The sequence below is a fragment of the Bombina bombina genome, chromosome 6 (assembly GCF_027579735.1).
Source record: "Bombina bombina isolate aBomBom1 chromosome 6, aBomBom1.pri, whole genome shotgun sequence".
Lineage (NCBI taxonomy): Eukaryota > Metazoa > Chordata > Amphibia > Anura > Bombinatoridae > Bombina > Bombina bombina.
In genome coordinates this window covers 491,688,327-491,710,009 of record NC_069504.1, presented here as the reverse complement: position 1 = coordinate 491,710,009, position 21,683 = coordinate 491,688,327, and the positions used below count along the sequence as shown (strand labels likewise).

The following is a 21,683-nucleotide window of genomic DNA, read 5'->3' as shown; positions in this document are numbered from 1 at the left end:
TTTATTAAAGAATGAAATATATTTTGAATATGACACGGCAATATGTTACTACAATATTATTAGCATGCATCTTAGTATACTTCTGTTACTATTATGCTCTCACCCCCTTTAGAATTAATGTATTGCTGAATAATAGCACAGAAACTTACCATAAGATTCTCATGCTTTATCTCTGCGGCTTCACCCTGGAAAACGTATACTTTCTCATTCTTTATCACTTTCAGAGTCACTTCTGGATTGGTAGTGCCAACTTGTACCTCAACATCACCTTCAGCCACAACTTGATTAACTTCAACAGAGATCCTGAAATTATCCTTATAGCTTCTGTCTCCAATATACCTGTAAACCACCATTCCTTTTACTAAATCTTGTTGTGAAAACATATGCATGCGTTGCCCACCCTTTAAAATCTGTCCCCATCTGGGTTGAGATATGATATGATACTTGATTTCATCTTCTGAACGCACATCCAAATTGGTTTCCAATCCAAAACTAGAAGCTGTAAGAATCAGCTGCTCTCCTAGTTTTACATTCAGTACAGTGATATTTGCAATATGGATGAATGGATCAGATGCTTGAACCTCTAGAATAGTGGTGAGTTGGTGAAGCCCATCAGAGACCTGTAGCTGAATGGAACCCTGATCAGGCCCATTATGGACATAGAGGACACGATGCATCCTAAGATCCTCCTGTGTAAATCTGAAGACTTGTAGAGATGGATCATCTACAAAGACAATCCTGCCAAAAGGCACCTCATATCTCACCAGCACTAGCTGTGCATCTGTTGATCCAGAGTCTGAATCTGAGAATGCAATATCATTGGTAGTTAGTAATTTATGTCCATCACGAACCACATGAAAAACCTTTTGCACCACTTGCAAGGGAGGGTTGTCATTGACTGGCTGAATAGACACTCTGAAAACACCTCTCACCACCTCCTCATCTTCCTCCTCTTCTTCTCCACTGGTATCAGAAGCACTTCCCTCTCGTTGTCTAGAGGCAACAAATGGGATATCATCTTCCATAGTTTCTGATCCATCATGTTGATAAAAAAGTTGCCCCATTAGTATGTCGTCATTAGTGAACTCAGTTACTTCCACTTCCCTGAGATCTCCAGCCCTCTCGCTTCCCTTGTGAATCAACATCCCATGCTGGGGCCCATCAATTACCTCATAGAAGAAGTTGACACTGTTGCCACTCTTTAGGAAGAGATGATCTGATGTGATGGCTTCTTCTCCACCTTCAAGCACATGCAAAAGCTGGTTTGTTAGCTGAGGGGCATCAGGGTCTGCACCAATCTGAATCTTGAATGTGTGCACAAGAGAAGTCTGAATACCAGAGATCACTCGAAATAGAAATTTGTCCTCTGTTTCCCTTGTGTTCCTGATCATACATGCATAGCTTAGGCGTCCACTCTGCAGATCCTCTTGGGTGAACCTGGAGCCTTCTGAAAGCCTTTGTCCATTAAGTTCCAAATTGCCTTTCCTTGGAGGTTGCAGGATCATATAAGTGATTGATGCTAGGTTTATATCTTGTTCTCTTGTGTCAACCTGCAGTTCCTTTTTTGTGAGCTTCAGTTTGCGCCTCCTTCCTACCCTTAATGGATTTATTTTTATCATATGTTCATTTGAATTCTTCACTTTGACTAGAAATGTGTGATTGCTCACAATTTGTTGCCCCAGCTGTGCTTGAATAATCAGTTCTTCTTTGAGCTCATCTTCTATCATTTCAGAAACTGTGCTGAAGTACCTCACTTTACTTTTTTGAAGGTCACTTTGTGTGAAGTTTTCTGTCATTTTCCACTCATCCTTTGTAACCATTTTCTGCACCTCCCCAAACTTAGGATGTGAAGTTAGTTGGTACAAGATCTCCAGCCCTAGGGAATCTGCATTAGTTATAAGTGAAAAATTTAAAGGAGTGATGAGACCAGAAGATCCCTGGGAAACTACTAGCCCTGTGTTATGGACTCTGCTGACATTTGGCTCAAATGCAAAAAATGTAAGGAGAGCAGAAGAGCTTCTTGATGTCCTGTCACCTGCTTGGAGTGTGAGTTGAGCTTGGGTTCCAGACTTGTGTATAAACACTACTTGTCTTTCTACTAAGTCTCTGCAAGAAAATTCATGTATGGTCCCATCTGGTTTATACTGCAGCTCCACATGGCCATTTGGGGAACTTTCATTAATGTAGATGGTCAGCTGGTCACAGGGTGTGTCCATGTCAGAGACCTGAATAAAATCAGTTGATAGTATTCTCTTTCCATGATTCTGTATTCCCACTGTTTGCCCTTTGGGAAACACTAAGATGGGAGCAGCCGATGAAGGTAAAATACTGATAGGCAGATGATATATTTGGCCTTTCCTAAGACACTCTGAAATTTTTACCCCACTTGGCACTGATACCTCAAAAATCAGTTCATCTTCAGAAGAATGAGATCCATCATGGACATAGCTCACTCTGTGATTAGTCACATCCAGCAATGTAAACTTCCTTCTGGCATCAGCACCTGGAATTTGAAGATCTACCTGCCCATGTTCACCACTGCTAACCACGCTAAAGACCACTTGTGAAGGACGTATACCAACTTGGCTCAGTTCCATTGTAGGATGGATATGTCTCCACTCCAAGACAGATGTACCACCTCTTTTCACAGTCAATGTTTGAGTGCTAAGCAAGGAAGTCAAATTGGGAAATTTGGCATTTAAGATACATGGCTGCTTAATGCTATCAATGCTAGTAAGCAATGGGGTGGTGGTGCTGTTCATTAGGGTAATTGCTGTGGTGGGGCCTGATGTGGAGACTTCTTCATATTCTGTATAGTCATCATACTCATACTCCTGGCATCCAACTGTGACATCTTTGCTGGTCAGAGCATCTTGCATTTTCATTTTCACTGAGTTGATCATTAAACCACTGAAGCATCCAGTAAAGGACCGATATTCCATATCATCTATGAAAAGATGGCCCAGAGGATCCTCCCTCATTTTGGCTAGCGTAATGTCATCCACTCCTCCTAAATAAAGGTTGCCTTGTAAATCCCATCCATAGCCAAGGCGATATATTGGGACCCTGGAGGCAAAATTATCTACTTTCAACTGAAATTCTGAATCATCCACTAAGATCTGAATTTTGTGTGGCTGACTATCACTAACATACACCGTATTTTGAATTGTTACAACAGATTCTCCTGTATCTAGTGTTCCATGTAAATAACCACCAGCAATTTCTATATAAAAATATGATTTCAAAGAACCTGAATGGTAAATTAGTGGGGCACGACCTGGCCTTGATGTCTTAAGTATTAAATCAAGAGAACCATAGTTGCTGACATTCCAAGTAGAAAACATTAAATAGGACCGTGGACCAAGAAAACTAAAAGTCCCAGCAAATCTAGTCTTATCTTCCAGAGGGCAATTTTCCTGCTCTCCATGGAACTCTGCAAGTGGATAAGAGCTAGAGAGAAGGTCTGCATTGTCAAATTTTGCCTCTAGGATACATCCATGAAACCTAGGTATCTCTTTATTGAGGTAAGCAATCTTAGATTGGCCGATGCCACCTAGAAAGAGGCCATGCTTAAGGTGTAACTTTTTGGGGGGTCCTGGAAGATCCACTGAACTGGTAAAGTTATTAAAAGTGAGAGCCATTTGAGTCTCTGTAACCACCAAATCCACATTGTGGTCTTCCAAGCTATTTAATCTGAGTCCAGATGAAGATGTTAGCATGGATTCTCCAACACCTCTTTCCAGTCGAGCCTGAGGAGATAAGACAATTATATTATTATTATTATTATTATTTTTATTTCTTTTTGCATCAGTAAACATTTTTTGTGTGCATGTGGTATGAGTGGAAATTAATGGCAACGGGTTTCAATATCTAGGGCTAACTTCATGGGTAATGCAATACTTAGATCCCTGAACATATAAATATGTATAGGTGTAAAACAGTATGTAATTGCAATGATAACAATATGGTCCACATTACAAGTGGCGTGCTATATTGTGCTTTTTCTCACGTGCAAACTCCGCCGGAAGTAAAATTTTAACGCATGCAGGTTAGCGAGCATATTACCAGCTGAAAGTAACATGTTTGCGCGGGAAAGCAACTTGATGCGCACTAACTTCAGGACTTTGGATATCGCAACCGTGCTAACTTCTCCTCCCCTTAGACTTAAATGGAGTGAGATGTTAAAAAAACCCAAAACCTAACACTTATCGATCACGCGCTAACCCAACACCACGATAGACCTACAGCGCTAAACCCAAAGGTATTTATGAATATTTTACATTTCAATGTTCTTTACATAGGAGGAAATGTTCTTTATATATATATATATATATATATATATATATATATATATATATATATATATATATATATATACAGTGGATATAAAAAGTCTACACACCCCTGTTAAAATGTCAGGTTTCTGCGATGTAAAAAAATGAGACAAAGATAAATCATTTCAGAACTTTTTCCACCTTTAATGTGACCTATAAACTGTACAACTCAATTGAAAAACAAACTGAAATCTTTTAGGTAGAGGGAAGAAAAAATATAAAAATAAAATAATATGGTTGAATAAGTGTTGAAGCACCTTTTGATTTTATTACGGCACTCAGTCTTTTTGGGTATGAGTCTATCAGCATGGCACATTTTGACTTGGCAAGATTTGTCCACTCTTCTTTGCAAAAACACTCCAAATCTGTCAGATGGCGAGGGCATCTCCTGTGCACAGCCCTCCAGATCACCCCACAGATATTCAATCGGATTTAGGTCTAGGCTCTGGCTGGACCATTCCAAAACTTTAATCTTCTTCTGGTGAAGCTATTCCTTTGTTGATTTGGATGTATGCTTTGGGTCGTTGTCATGCTGAAAGATGAAGTTCCTCTTCATGTTCAGCTTTCTAGCAGAAGCCTGAAGGTTTTGTGCCAATATTGACTGGTATTTGGAACTGTTCATAATTCCCTCTAGCTTAACTAAGGTCCCAGTTCCAGCTGAAGAAAAACAGCCCCAAAGCATGATGCTGCCGGTGCTCTGACAAAATGCAGAAGGACATTTGGCAGACGGACATTTGGCCGACAGACATTTGGCAGACGGACATTTGGCCGACAGACAGAAAGCTAAAGAATGTTCCGATTTCGGCCGAGGGCAGATTCGTTCCAGAGTGCTCTGTTCTAATCAGAGCCTTGGGCGCCGCAACTGCCTCTGGGAACCTTACCATGGGTCCCAGACCGCACGTCTTGTAATTCTCTGTCTGGGAAATTATCTATCTATCAAATCTATCTATTTATCTATCAAATTTATCTATCTATCGTATCTATCAAATGTATCTATTGCATCTATTGATCTATCTATCTAATCTATGTATCTATCTATTTATCTATCAAATCTATCTATCTTGTGGCCGGACTGTTATCTGACAGCCACTTGTGTTTCGGCCAAATGTCCGTCGGCCAAATGTCCGTCGGCTAAAAGTCCGGCCACAGATGCTGCCACCACCATGCTTCACTGTGGGTATGGTGTTCTTTTGGTGATGTGCAGTGTTGTTTTTGCGCCAAACATATCTTTTGGAATTATGGCCAAAAAGTTCAACCTTGGTTTCATCATACCATAACACCTTTTCTCACATGCTTTTGGGAGACTTCAGATGTGTTTTTGCAAAATGTAGCCTGGCTTGGATGTTTTTTCTCTACCCCATAGCCCAGACATATGAAGAATATGGGAGATTGTTGTCACATGTACCACACAGCCAGTACTTGCCAGATATTCCTGCAGCTCCTTTAATGTTGCTGTAGGCCTCTTGGTAGCCTCCCAGACCAGTTTTCTTCTCGTCTTTTCAGAAATTTTGGAGGGACGTCCACTTCTTGGTAATGTCACTGTTGTGCCATATTTTCTCCACTTGATGATGACTGTCTCTTCACTGTGTTCCATGGTATATCTAATGCCTTGGAAATTCTTTTGTACCCTTCTCCTGACTGATACCTTTTAACAATGAGATCCTTCTGATGCTTTGGAAGCTCTCTGTGGGCCATGGCTTTTGCTGTGGGATGCGACTAAGAAAATTTCAAGAAAGACCGACTAGAGCAGCTGAACTTTATTTGGGGTTAATCAGAGGCACTTTAAATGATGGCAGGTGTATGCTGACTCCTATTTAACATGATTTTGAATGTGATTGCTTAATTCTGAACACAGCTACATCCCCAGTTATGCAACCACATTATTTTAGTTTTTTTTTTATTTATTTTCTTTCCTCTACCTAAAACATTTCAGTTTGTTTTTCAATTGAGTTGTACAGTTTATAGGTCACATTAAAGGTGGAAAAAGTTCTGAAATGATTTATCTTTGTCTCATTTTTTTTACATCACAGAAACCTGACATTTTAACAGGGGTGTGTAGACTTTTTTATATCCACTGTGTGTGTGTGTATATATATATATATAAATAATTAAACTATATATATATATATATCTATACCTACATATCTATATGAATATATACAAGTAAATATATATACAGATATATATATATATATATATATATATATATATATATATATATTTAGGAATATATATTTAAAAGTATGAAGAACATTTTATACTATGAGAAGAACATTGGAATGTAAAATATTTACAGTAAATACTCAGTAAAACACATTATAAAATATTAAAATTGATTAAGAATGATTTTCCATGCTTCAAGGAATTTGAGTGAAAAGGGCTCATAAGTGTGTATGTGTATATGTGTGTATGTATATATATATATATATATATATATATATATATATATATATATATATATATGTGTGTGTTTCTGTTTATCTAACAAATCAAACAAGTTATTGCTTGTTATAGAGGTGGCTGGCTACTTGCCAGGATCCTCAGCCGCTGCTTCCAAATCCTACCTTGTTCATTCTCTAGGGACACATGACCACTCTTTTTAATCTCTTCCGTACTCTTAATTTTCCTACTAACATTTTCAGTCCCAAAGTGTGTGACAATATTTGAAATGTCCTGGTTCCTTCCTGGTGTTGAGTCTCTGAGGCCCATTTATCAAGCTCCGTATGGAGCTTAAGGGCCCGTGTTTCTGGCGAGCAGTTTCTGAAGACCGCTGCTCCATAACCCTGTCCGCCTGCTCTGAGCAGACGGACAGACATTGCCACAATTCAACCCGATTGAGTACGATCGGGTTGATTGACACCTCCCTGCTGGCGGCCCATTGGCCGCAAGTCTGCAGGGGGTGGCGTTGCACCAGCAGCTCTTGTGAACTGCTGGTGCAATGCTGAATACGCACTGTCGGATCAGGTCCACAAGACCTTTAATAAATAGGCCTCTATGCCTATTCAGCCTCTCTGCAATAACGTTTTTGGGTTTCCACCAATATAACTTAGTTTGTTCTTATCATGCTAGATTCCTCATTTCAGAGGTGAAGTTGAGCTCTTCTCACCATTTGCCTTACAGCCTCATATTTGTTATCTAACTGGCTATCCGAAGTCAAAGTAGTTCACCAGTGACACAGCTACTTGTGCCTATGACTATTACACTTATATATCTCTAATTCACAACAGCTGTAATTCAGGGGTTCAAACCCCTTTTTAATTTGGGAGTAACTTCAAGTTTAAACTTAGAGCTTTCTGATAGCTCTATTTTTTTTATACCTGGTCCTGAGGTTTTCGTCTGTTTTTGAGAAACTCTTATCCTCAAGAATGACACATCCAGAATAATTTCTATGCACTGGCAAAGAAGAATAACTTCTATTATCTGAGAACCTAGTTCTTATGTGACCAAATCAGAGAACCATGTTCTACACAACCATGTATCTTTCATTAGCATTGTTTGTTTATCTGAACCATTACATTTTTTAATTATCTTATTGAAACATGAATATTAGAAGAAAACAAATAAGCAGGTCTGAAGTTCCAGGGAGAGTCCATGGCATCAGTAAGTGCTCTCTGGATACCAGGTCCAAAAGATTGATGTTTAGTATATGTTTAGTATTCTCCATTGTGTGTCCTGAAACATTCATTTGTTAAAAGACCATTCTTCTGTGTGACAAAATTGACAACTTAGAAAGACCTTATTCCAGTTCTCCACTCAGGAATATGAATGGATGTTGTGTCTTTTAAATACAATTCTACCCATTTACAGTGCTTGCAGTGGTGCTGTGTATGCGATCTTGATGATTTATAGATGGTATTGCAGTTGTACTGTCAAGACATATTTGTTGGGAAGCTACTGTTGCCAAGTCTTTAGAGAATGAGTTACTCTCATTTCTAAATGATTAATAGACCGGGTGAATTCCTAAGACTGCAGAATATTGTGATCTTAAATCAACACTGTCTTCAACCAGAAAGATTTGCATCATTTCTGTAATTGCTATGATAATTCTCATAACCACTATGCACTCTCTGAAATTGGGTAAAGGATGTTACCTTTAATGGACATAGGGGTCCTTACAGAATCTTTGGTTCATAAAAATATATATAATTTGTTTTTCTTGCTGTTTTTAAATACACCAAATAAATAGTTTGGCTGGCCATTTTGTTCAAGCTTAAAGTGTGAACTTAATAGCCTTACATCACTATGTGGCTTTTATATTTATTTAAATTTTTTATTAGGCATAAAAAACCTGAACAGAAGCAAATCTATAATTATAGAATGACTACCTGCCCTGTGCAACAGAGTAAGGGAACTTCTTGGAATACTTATGCAGTAGAACCAACATATTTACTGCAGGCTGGGTACATTGAGAAGTGACTTGATGATGATTTGCCCACTATGTTGTCTAAATATGGTGCCACAAAAATTCCTACTGTTTGATATTTAGTAAACTCCCATGAAAACTGCTGTTTCATTCTAGCATTAAACCAGAGATATTTGAGAGAATTTTTTCAAATGTAAAGCTATATGCATTGTCTGCCTCTTGAAACAAGACATTTTCACAACCTTATTAAAAAACTTGAGATCCAATATTGGATAATTTAATGTATTTGCGATGTTTTTTGTGACACTTTTTAGTACAGTAACTGTTGCAGAACAGTTAACCTGAGCTTGGAAGTCACGGTAATCATTATAATGTAAATCGCGATTGCGCTCAAGTGATCGTGTTTAATTTCAACTCGTAATACGAGTGGTAAGCCCAATAAGTGCAAACCCAAACAATAAAACCCTTATCGCTCTGACTCAAACATTTGCGGTCCGCTCATAATCTAACTCTATGGGGCTTAATTATCATAGTGCGAGCGGACATGATCTGATATTGCGGATCATGTCTGCTGCACATCAATAAATGCAGACAGCATACGCTGTCGGCATTTATTATTGCACCAGCAGTTCTTGTGAACTGCTGGTGCAATGCAGCCCCCTGCAGATTTGCGGCCAGGCAGAGGGGGTCAATCAACCTGATCGTATCCGATCAGGTTGATTTCTGGTGCTGTCTGTCTGCTGCCTAAGAGCTTATAACTTCTGTTTCCGGCGAGTTTTACGGAGCTTGATAAATATTCCCTTATATATATTATATACTATATTTGTAATACACTCTCTCTTTCTCTCTCTCTCTATCTCTCTCTCTCTCTCTCTCTCTCTCTCCTTTTCTCTTTCTTTCTTTCTTTCTTTCTTTCTTTCTTTCTTTCTTTTTCTTTCTCTCTTCTCTCTCTCTCTCTCTCTCTCTCTCTCTCTCTCTCTCTCTCTATATATATATATATATATATATGTATGTGTGTGTGTATGTGTGTGTATATATGTATACAGGGAGTGCAGAATTATTAGGCAAATGAGTATTTTGACCACATCATCCTCTTTATGCATGTTGTCTTACTCCAAGCTTTATAGGCTCGAAAGCCTACTACCAATTAAGCATATTAGGTGATGTGCATCTCTGTAATGAGAAGGGGTGTGGTCTAATGACATCAACACCCTATATCAGGTGTGCATAATTATTAGGCAACTTCCTTTCCTTTGGCAAAATGGGTCAAAAGAAGGACTTGACAGGCTCAGAAAAGTCAAAAATAGTGAGATATCTTGCAGAGGGATGCAGCACTCTTAAAATTGCAAAGCTTCTGAAGCGTGATCATCGAACAATCAAGCGTTTCATTCAAAATAGTCAACAGGGTCGCAAGAAGCGTGTGGAAAAACCAAGGCGCAAAATAACTGCCCATGAACTGAGAAAAGTCAAGCGTGCAGCTGCCAAGATGCCACTTGCCACCAGTTTGGCCATATTTCAGAGCTGCAACATCACTGGAGTGCCCAAAAGCACAAGGTGTGCAATACTCAGAGACATGGCCAAGGTAAGAAAGGCTGAAAGACGACCACCACTGAACAAGACACACAAGCTGAAACGTCAAGACTGGGCCAAGAAATATCTCAAGACTGATTTTTCTAAGGTTTTATGGACTGATGAAATGAGAGTGAGTCTTGATGGGCCAGATGGATGGGCCCGTGGCTGGATTGGTAAAGGGCAGAGAGCTCCAGTCCGACTCAAACGCCAGCAAGGTGGAGGTGGAGTACTGGTTTGGGCTGGTATCATCAAAGATGAGCTTGTGGGGCCTTTTCAGGTTGAGGATGGAGTCAAGCTCAACTCCCAGTCCTACTGCCAGTTTCTGGAAGACACCTTCTTCAAGCAGTGGTACAGGAAGAAGTCTGCATCCTTCAAGAAAAACAGAATTTATGTTTACCTGATAAATTACTTTCTCCAACGGTGTGTCCGGTCCACGGCGTCATCCTTACTTGTGGGATATTCTCTTCCCCAACAGGAAATGGCAAAGAGCCCAGCAAAGCTGGTCACATGATCCCTCCTAGGCTCCGCCTACCCCAGTCATTCGACCGACGTTAAGGAGGAATATTTGCATAGGAGAAACCATATGGTACCGTGGTGACTGTAGTTAAAGAAAATAAAATATCAGACCTGATTAAAAAAACCAGGGCGGGCCGTGGACCGGACACACCGTTGGAGAAAGTAATTTATCAGGTAAACATAAATTCTGTTTTCTCCAACATAGGTGTGTCCGGTCCACGGCGTCATCCTTACTTGTGGGAACCAATACCAAAGCTTTAGGACACGGATGAAGGGAGGGAGCAAATCAGGTCACCTAAATGGAAGGCACCACGGCTTGCAAAACCTTTCTCCCAAAAATAGCCTCAGAAGAAGCAAAAGTATCAAACTTGTAAAATTTGGTAAAAGTGTGCAGTGAAGACCAAGTCGCTGCCCTACATATCTGATCAACAGAAGCCTCATTCTTGAAGGCCCATGTGGAAGCCACAGCCCTAGTGGAATGAGCTGTGATTCTTTCAGGAGGCTGCCGTCCGGCAGTCTCGTAAGCCAATCTGATGATGCTTTTAATCCAAAAAGAGAGAGAGGTAGAAGTTGCTTTTTGACCTCTCCTTTTACCGGAATAAACAACAAACAAGGACGATGTTTGTCTAAAATCCTTTGTAGCATCTAAATAGAATTTTAGAGCGCGAACAACATCCAAATTGTGCAACAAACGTTCCTTCTTTGAAACTGGTTTCGGACACAGAGAAGGTACGATAATCTCCTGGTTAATGTTTTTGTTAGAAACAACTTTTGGAAGAAAACCAGGTTTAGTACGTAAAACCACCTTATCTGCATGGAACACCAGATAAGGAGGAGAACACTGCAGAGCAGATAATTCTGAAACTCTTCTAGCAGAAGAAATTGCAACTAAAAATAAAACTTTCCAAGATAATAACTTAATATCAACGGAATGTAAGGGTTCAAACGGAACCCCTTGAAGAACTGAAAGAACTAAATTGAGACTCCAAGGAGGAGTCAAAGGTTTGTAAACAGGCTTAATTCTAACCAGAGCCTGAACAAAAGCTTGAACATCTGGCACAGCTGCCAGCTTTTTGTGAAGTAACACAGACAAGGCAGAAATCTGTCCCTTCAGGGAACTTGCAGATAATCCTTTTTCCAATCCTTCTTGAAGGAAGGATAAAATCTTAGGAATCTTAACCTTGTCCCAAGGGAATCCTTTAGATTCACACCAACAGATATATTTTTTCCAAATTTTGTGGTAAATCTTTCTAGTTACAGGCTTTCTGGCCTGAACAAGAGTATCGATAACAGAATCTGAGAACCCTCGCTTCAATAAGATCAAGCGTTCAATCTCCAAGCAGTCAGCTGGAGTGAAACCAGATTCGGATGTTCGAACGGACCCTGAACAAGCAGGTCTCGTCTCAAAGGTAGCTTCCAAGGTGGAGCCGATGACATATTCACCAGATCTGCATACCAAGTCCTGCGTGGCCACGCAGGAGCTATCAAGATCACCGACGCCCTCTCCTGATTGATCCTGGCTACCAGCCTGGGGATGAGAGGAAACGGCGGGAACACATAAGCTAGTTTGAAGGTCCAAGGTGCTACTAGTGCATCCACTAGAGCCGCCTTGGGATCCCTGGATCTGGACCCGTAGCAAGGAACTTTGAAGTTCTGACGAGAGGCCATCAGATCCATGTCTGGAATGCCCCACAGCTGAGTGACTTGGGTAAAGATTTCCGGATGGAGTTCCCACTCCCCCGGATGTAATGTCTGACGACTCAGAAAATCCGCTTCCCAATTTTCCACCCCTGGGATGTGGATAGCAGACAGGTGGCAGGAGTGAGACTCCGCCCATAGAATGATTTTGGTCACTTCTTCCATCGCTAGGGAACTCCTTGTTCCCCCCTGATGGTTGATGTACGCAACAGTTGTCATGTTGTCTGATTGAAACCGTATGAACTTGGCCCTCGCTAGCTGAGGCCAAGCCTTGAGAGCATTGAATATCGCTCTCAGTTCCAGAATATTTATCGGTAGAAGAGATTCTTCCCGAGACCAAAGACCCTGAGCTTTCAGGGATCCCCAGACCGCGCCCCAGCCCATCAGACTGGCGTCGGTCGTGACAATGACCCACTCTGGTCTGCGGAATGTCATCCCTTGTGACAGGTTGTCCAGGGACAGCCACCAACGGAGTGAGTCTCTGGTCCTCTGATTTACTTGTATCTTCGGAGACAAGTCTGTATAGTCCCCATTCCACTGACTGAGCATGCACAGTTGTAATGGTCTGAGATGAATGCGCGCAAAAGGAACTATGTCCATTGCCGCTACCATCAACCCGATCACTTCCATGCACTGAGCTATGGAAGGAAGAGGAACGGCATGAAGTATCCGACAAGAGTCTAGAAGTTTTGTTTTTCTGGCCTCTGTCAGAAAAATCCTCATTTCTAAGGAGTCTATTATTGTTCCCAAGAAGGGAACCCTTGTTGACGGAGATAGAGAACTCTTTTCCACGTTCACTTTCCATCCGTGAGATCTGAGAAAGGCCAGGACAATGTCCGTGTGAGCCTTTGCTTGAGGAAGGGACGACGCTTGAATCAGAATGTCGTCCAAGTAAGGTACTACAGCAATGCCCCTTGGTCTTAGCACAGCTAGAAGGGACCCTAGTACCTTTGTGAAAATCCTTGGAGCAGTGGCTAATCCGAAAGGAAGCGCCACGAACTGGTAATGCTTGTCCAGGAATGCGAACCTTAGGAACCGATGATGTTCCTTGTGGATAGGAATATGTAGATACGCATCCTTTAAATCCACCGTGGTCATGAATTGACCTTCCTGGATGGAAGGAAGAATAGTTCGAATGGTTTCCATCTTGAACGATGGAACCTTGAGAAACTTGTTTAAGATCTTGAGATCTAAGATTGGTCTGAACGTTCCCTCTTTTTTGGGAACTATGAACAGATTGGAGTAGAACCCCATCCCTTGTTCTCTTAATGGAACAGGATGAATCACTCCCATTTTTAACAGGTCTTCTACACAATGTAAGAATGCCTGTCTTTTTATGTGGTCTGAAGACAACTGAGACCTGTGGAACCTCCCCCTTGGGGGAAGTCCCTTGAATTCCAGAAGATAACCTTGGGAGACTATTTCTAGCGCCCAAGGATCCAGAACATCTCTTGCCCAAGCCTGAGCGAAGAGAGAGAGTCTGCCCCCCACCAGATCCGGTCCCGGATCGGGGGCCAACATTTCATGCTGTCTTGGTAGCAGTGGCAGGTTTCTTGGCCTGCTTTCCCTTGTTCCAGCCTTGCATTGGTCTCCAAGCTGGCTTGGCTTGAGAAGTATTACCCTCTTGCTTAGAGGACGTAGCACTTTGGGCTGGTCCGTTTCTACGAAAGGGACGAAAATTTGGTTTATTTTTTGCCTTGAAAGGCCGATCCTGAGGAAGGGTGTGGCCCTTACCCCCAGTGATATCAGAGATAATCTCTTTCAAGTCAGGGCCAAACAGCGTTTTCCCCTTGAAAGGAATGTTAAGTAGCTTGTTCTTGGAAGACGCATCAGCCGACCAAGATTTCAACCAAAGCGCTCTGCGCGCCACAATAGCAAACCCAGAATTCTTAGCCGCTAACCTAGCCAATTGCAAAGTGGCGTCTAGGGTGAAAGAATTAGCCAATTTGAGAGCATTGATTCTGTCCATAATCTCCTCATAAGGAGGAGAATCACTATCGACCGCCTTTATCAGCTCATCGAACCAGAAACATGCGGCTGTAGCGACAGGGACAATGCATGAAATTGGTTGTAGAAGGTAACCCTGCTGAACAAACATCTTTTTAAGCAAACCTTCTAATTTTTTATCCATAGGATCTTTGAAAGCACAACTATCCTCTATGGGTATAGTGGTGCGTTTGTTTAAAGTGGAAACCGCTCCCTCGACCTTGGGGACTGTCTGCCATAAGTCCTTTCTGGGGTCGACCATAGGAAACAATTTTTTAAATATGGGGGGAGGGAGAAAGGAAAACCGGGCCTTTCCCATTCTTTATTAACAATGTCCGCCACCCGCTTGGGTATAGGAAAAGCTTCTGGGAGCCCCGGCACCTCTAGGAACTTGTCCATTTTACATAGTTTCTCTGGGATGACCAACTTGTCACAATCATCCAGAGTGGATAATACCTCCTTAAGCAGAATGCGGAGATGTTCCAACTTAAATTTAAATGTAATCACATCAGGTTCAGCTTGTTGAGAAATGTTCCCTGAATCAGTAATTTCTCCCTCAGACAAAACCTCCCTGGCCCCATCAGACTGGGTTAGGGGCCCTTCAGAAATATTATTATCAGCGTCGTCATGCTCTTCAGTATCTAAAACAGAGCAGTCGCGCTTACGCTGATAAGTGTTCATTTTGGCTAAAATGTTTTTGACAGAATTATCCATTACAGCCGTTAATTGTTGCATAGTAAGGAGTATTGGCGCGCTAGATGTACTAGGGGCCTCCTGAGTGGGCAAGACTCGTGTAGACGAAGGAGGGAATGATGCAGTACCATGCTTACTCCCCTCACTTGAGGAATCATCTTGGGCATCATTGTCATTGTCACATAAATCACATTTATTTAAATGAATAGGAATTCTGGCTTCCCCACATTCAGAACACAGTCTATCTGGTAGTTCAGACATGTTAAACAGGCATAAACTTGATAACCAAGTACAAAAAACGTTTTAAAATAAAACCGTTACTGTCACTTTAAATTTTAAACTGAACACACTTTATTACTGCAATTGCGAAAAAACATGAAGGAATTGTTCAAAATTCACCAAATTTTCACCACAGTGTCTTAAAGCCTTAAAAGTATTGCACACCAAATTTGGAAGCTTTAACCCTTAAAATAACGGAACCGGAGCCGTTTTGAACTTTAACCCCTTTACAGTCCCTGGTATCTGCTTTGCTGAGACCCAACCAAGCCCAAAGGGGAAAACGATACCAAATGACGCCTTCAGAAAGTCTTTTCTAAGTATCAGAGCTCCTCTCACATGCGACTGCATGCCATGCCTCTCAAAAACAAGTGCGCAACACCGGCGCGAAAATGAGGCTCTGCCTATGCTTTGGGAAAGCCCCTAAAGAATAAGGTGTCTAAAACAGTGCCTGCCGATATTATTATATCAAAATACCCAGATAAAATGATTCCTCAAGGCTAAATATGTATTTAATAATGAATCGATTTAGCCCAGAAAAAGTCTACAGTCTTAATAAGCCCTTGTGAAGCCCTTATTTACGATCGTAATAAACATGGCTTACCGGATCCCATAGGGAAAATGACAGCTTCCAGCATTACATCGTCTTGTTAGAATGTGTCATACCTCAAGCAGCAAGAGACTGCTCACTGTTCCCCCAACTGAAGTTAATTGCTCTCAACAGTCCTGTGTGGAACAGCCATGGATTTTAGTGACGGTTGCTAAAATCATTTTCCTCATACAAACAGAAATCTTCATCACTTTTCTGTTTCTGAGTAAATAGTACATACCAGCACTATTTCAAAATAACAAACTCTTGATTGAATTATAAAAACTACAGTTAAACACTAAAAAACTCTAAGCCATCTCCGTGGAGATGTTGCCTGTACAACGGCAAAGAGAATGACTGGGGTAGGCGGAGCCTAGGAGGGATCATGTGACCAGCTTTGCTGGGCTCTTTGCCATTTCCTGTTGGGGAAGAGAATATCCCACAAGTAAGGATGACGCCGTGGACCGGACACACCTATGTTGGAGAAAACATGATTTTCATGCAGGACAATGCTCCATCACACGCGTCCAAGTACTCCACAGCGTGGTTGGCAAGAAAGGGTATAAAAGAAGAAAATCTAATGACATGGCCTCCTTGTTCACCTGATCTGAACCCCATTGAGAACCTGTGGTCCATCATCAAATGTGAGATTTACAAGGAGGGAAAACAGTACACCTCTCTGAACAGTGTCTGGGAGGCTGTGGTTGCTGCTGCACGCAATGTTGATGGTGAACAGATCAAAACACTGACAGAATCCATGGATGGCAGGCTTTTGAGTGTCCTTGCAAAGAAAGGTGGCTATATTGGTCACTGATTTGTTTTTTGTTTTTTTTTGAATGTCAGAATTGTATATTTGTGAATGTTGAGATGTTATATTGGTTTCACTGGTAAAAATAAATAATTTAAATGGGTATATATTTGTTTTTTGTTAAGTTGCCTAATAATTATGCACAGTAATAGTCACCTGCACACACAGATATCCCCCTAAATTAGCTATAACTAAAAACAAACTAAAAACTACTTCCAAAACTATTCAGCTTTAATATTAATGAGTTTTTTGGGTTCATTGAGAACATGGTTGTTGTTCAATAATAAAATTAATCCTCAAAAATACAACTTGCCTAATAATTCTGCACTCCCTGTATATATATGTATATATGTATACTGTGTGTGTATCTATCTATCTATCTATCTATCTATATATATATATATATATATATCTATATATATCTATATATATATATATATATATATATATATACTTGCCTATTTCTCCCCTTGTACCTGCTGGTTATTACCATCCATTAGCATTCTGTTAACCTGTCAAACCATGCAGGTCATATCTGCTCCTACATCTGTTGCCCATCACCTGATCCTGACCTGCTGTCTAACCATTGTAGGTATCAGTCTTTCCTCATTATCTCATGGAAATTATGTAATATTTCTCTGCTGACCATCTCCACTACTGGGCCTGTTGGCTATTACCGTCCTCCCTCAGATACCATTGACCTTTTCCTGGTCATTGCCTGCTCTAGTATTATATTTGCCCTTACTAGTTACCCCACATCTCTTTCTGTGGCTACATGCAAGGCCTGACCTTCTTTAGATTCAGATAATTGTTAACAATACCTCAGTTCCAACCTTTTACTATTTCAGGACTACTTCTCTCAGGACCTTTTATAATTATATATAATTTGGAGTAAATATGAAATAGCTTTCAATGCTCTCACAAAGAAAGTATGCACAACTATTACAGAAAATAGCCCACAGACATTAGTGGAGCGCCAATTAATGCTCCTGCTCAAAGTAAGATTTTTGCACACGTCGGTTGCGCTCGTATTATGAGTTGTAATTAAACTGTTTTTGCTTGCACGCTATACCGACAAGCGTAAAAAGCCAAAGTCAATGGATAAAGAAAGTGGAAAAAAAAATATTCTTTTCAATATTCTTTACATAATGTTCTGTTTATTCAGAAATATATATATATAATGTTTTTTTGTACAATATGGGCCAGAGTACAAGTGAAGCACTAAATATTGCTTTGATGAAAGTGATATTTGCACTCTACTGTGTAATACCAGAACACGATAATGTGCGCTGGTATTAAGAGTTTTCAGCAATGCGAGAGTGCACTTCCATAGACTCCATTGGGAGCCTCATTCTGATGCCGTCGGCATCAGAACCTCAGCAAATATAAATATATATGTATATGCTGATATACATAACTATTTATGTGTTAATATGTGTATATACACATACTAACACATAAATATATATGTATATAAGCATATATATATTTACAGGGAACACACAGACCGCAATGTAAATGCACTTTTCAGTGCCGTTTTTTTCTAACACCCCACTCCCACCAACTTTAACTCCAAAATACTGTCTAGTGCAGTCATTTTATTAAAAAATAAAGATGCTGGGGTGGAGCTAGCTTTGAAACTGAACGGCTGCATATTACCATAGCTCTAGCTATATTCTGCAATTACCTATACATTTGACCGTTCAGCTTAGCTTAATTTTGACAATTAATGTGTCTAATGATCCATAGAACCGGATTGTGTGGCACAGAGATTAAGGGACACTGACAAAAGAAGCTTTGTACTGAGTAAGCCAAGGAGCGGCCATCTTCCAGCCCATGTGGAGACATAATGTTGGAGTTACCTAGCTGTGAAAGCAGACTGCTGGACTTCTTAAAAAAACTGTTTTTGGAGTTGGGACATGGTAATCTTAGCACTTACTTCACGTGCTGTTAACCCCGCAATGTGGGACACAGATACGGGAGCCGACTCAAGATTCTATCAGGCGAATCGAGACTGCTGAGACCAATGGAAACCGGTCAGCTGCGGACGATGCAGTCGTAGGCAATAAGCTTACTAAACATCCAGAGCCTATACCGCCTTTCGATGTCCTAGCTACGTTATTAGATAGTGGAAAGGCACTGCTGCACAGAACATATCAGCAAAACAGCCTGATAACAGAAGTACCTACCTGGTATGAACAACCCCTTGGGCCTGAGGTGGCATTGAGGCCACAAAGCGACCCGATCACGCGGGAGGTTCCTGTCAATAGAGCTGCAGAGGATAGAGTCGGGAGAGGAGATCATACTGCTAGGATTGGTTTGATTGTACAAGGAATGTCTGATGCACTCCAACCTTTTACTGTGGTCTTAGAGATCCATTTAGTGCCTTCACCATAAGTAGATTATAACATACCTGCCACAGAACAATTTTACCCTACCTACCTGTATGAACAAACATGGATGGTCCTCAAGACCGAGAATTACCGGCCTTCAAACTGGAAAGCTGTACATTTGGAACTAAACTTTTCACTAGACCCTATTAATTCTGGGAAATCCGGAATTGGGTAATACAAAACTTATTAACTGTTGGTAGATCGGAGCTGACCCGTACAATCTGAACTTGATTATGCTTTTGGTAGTCTCAGTGTAACTTGTAGTGTTTTCTGAAAGTGGCAGGCAGTTCTTCCCACTTATTTGCAAGTATACTACTAATACATGGTTTAGCTTTTCCTTTGTGTTTAACAATATGTTATAAATCTGAACTGGTTATATATATTATATACCTTAGCTGCAAAAAAGTTTCTTACAGTCCGAAACTAGCAAGAAGATGCCTAATAGGGGTAGGTGTAGATAGGGGTATAGTATAGCTTTAAATGTGTGTATATATTATATTATTTTTGGTTTTCCTTTTCTTTCCTTTAGTCCTTTTCCCTATACTGGGCTTAACTTGTCCCACTAGGCAACGTTTTCACATAAACCCACTAGCCAAGTCTGCAGACATTGTTACATTGTTACATTGTCTTGTGACACAAATTTTACCTATGGTACACACTACAGCTACCATGTTATATAAACTCCTACTAAAGGTAACTCTATATATATTCAAAGTTACTCCTTACTTAACATACTCTACGAATAATGCAGCTTAATCATAGTGTGGGTATTAGTCAGCGAGTATGTTATAGTACACATTATTATACATTCTTGTTTTTTTTCTTATTGGGGACTAAGAATATACATTTCGTTGGATCGATTGTACCTACTATTATGCCTGATACTAATATATAGGGAACATGTGTGTGTAAATATATATATATATATAGGAATATCGCAATATCTGATACTGCTAGTACCAAAAAATTGTAACAACATAATTGGGATTTTATACTATACTACTTCTCTAGATACCCTTAACTCTACTGTACTAACTCCCCCCCCCCCATCTACATAGTTTACTCAGTAAACTAAGGAAAATATAACCTATAAAACTTCCCTCTAAAACTATTATTTGCAACATTTTATACTAATGTCACATTTACAAGTCCCTTTCCCTTTTTATTATATTATTATGACTATTTCAATTTATATTCACTTCTAGTGCTCCAATCGGCTACATCGTATCTCACAATAACATTACTCCCAATTATTTTCCTGTCTATATGATTGATGACCAACAGGTGGCTAGCAGATATACGGGAATATGTTGATATACTCTAGAAAAAAGAAAAATTATGAGGTTCACTATGATCAGGGGCGGAACTACCGGTGATACGACGGGCACAGCTGCGACAGGGCCCAGGAGGTCCCTCCCACAGGGGGGCCCAAATCCAGGTAGTATTTTATTTAAAATATATATATATATATATTTTTTATTTTTCACCAATACCAGCAAGAAGTTTTAATTCCAGCCAGGCGGCAGGCGCAGCACAATTTCACAACAAAGTCAAACTTTATTTGACTCCTCCCTCCTGACTGACATAATAAAACCATCTATAACTGCTGGACTTGTGGAACGTCACATGGTGACCTGGACTTTTGCTTCTGAGTCGAGACCTTTGGAACCCACCAGGTTTAAAGGGAAGCTGGAATGTTGCAATTCAAGATAGCAGCGTCAGCCCAAAGGTTAACCCTTTCATTGCTAAGCCCACCTGCAAAAATGAGTAACACGCAGAATGTACTTTTCATTAGTTGCTAAAGCCATGTTGTGGGCACTTGGTTGTCCAGAAAGCGAAAGGTGTTTTCCGCATTTTAATCATTTTGTAATCATTTTTAAAATTCCTGTGTCCTATGTTTGTCTATTTGTACTTCTTGCACCAGGGCCCTGAGGCTTCTAGTTACGCCTCTGACTATGATTATACTTGCCAAATAAGTAGTTACTTCATATCTGGTGTGATTTATCCTATGCAATGACATATTGCTATTTTGCAACCCATTGTATGCCAATTGCTGACTATCTCTTTTTCGTACGTTTTTTTTTAATTGAACCTTAATAAAAAAATATCTTAATTTTTTTTAACAAAAATATAAAGAGGCTTTCATCTTTATTTCTTTAATAAATTACACCAGACAGTATTTTGGGGCCATTTGGGGCAGATTTATACAATTATCCAGAGATCTGATCTCTGGTTAATTTTATTAGTGCTAATTGCTTGTGGCAACAATAACCAGCCACTTATAATAGTGAGAGGTACAGTATATTGTTTGAAAAAAAACAAACAAAACCAACTTTCTTCTTTCTATTAGACGCATATTATGCCACATGGGATACAAACTGCAATGTTAAAGCTCTTTCAAAGCTCACACCTAGGGCTAAAGGCATAAGAACAGTTCACAAATACTTTTGCCTTC

General features: G+C 40.3%; 1 protein-coding gene across 1 annotated transcript in view; it reads right to left on the bottom strand.

The window, feature by feature from the left end:
* The window catches only part of CSPG4 (chondroitin sulfate proteoglycan 4), a 185,182-nt gene that overhangs the window by 67,789 nt on the left and 95,710 nt on the right, over positions 1-21,683 (bottom strand). Inside the window, exon 3 of the mRNA XM_053717343.1 lies at positions 150-3,749. Within this exon, the coding sequence (XP_053573318.1) occupies positions 150-3,749 (3,600 nt within the window). The remainder of the gene's footprint in view (positions 1-149; positions 3,750-21,683) is intronic.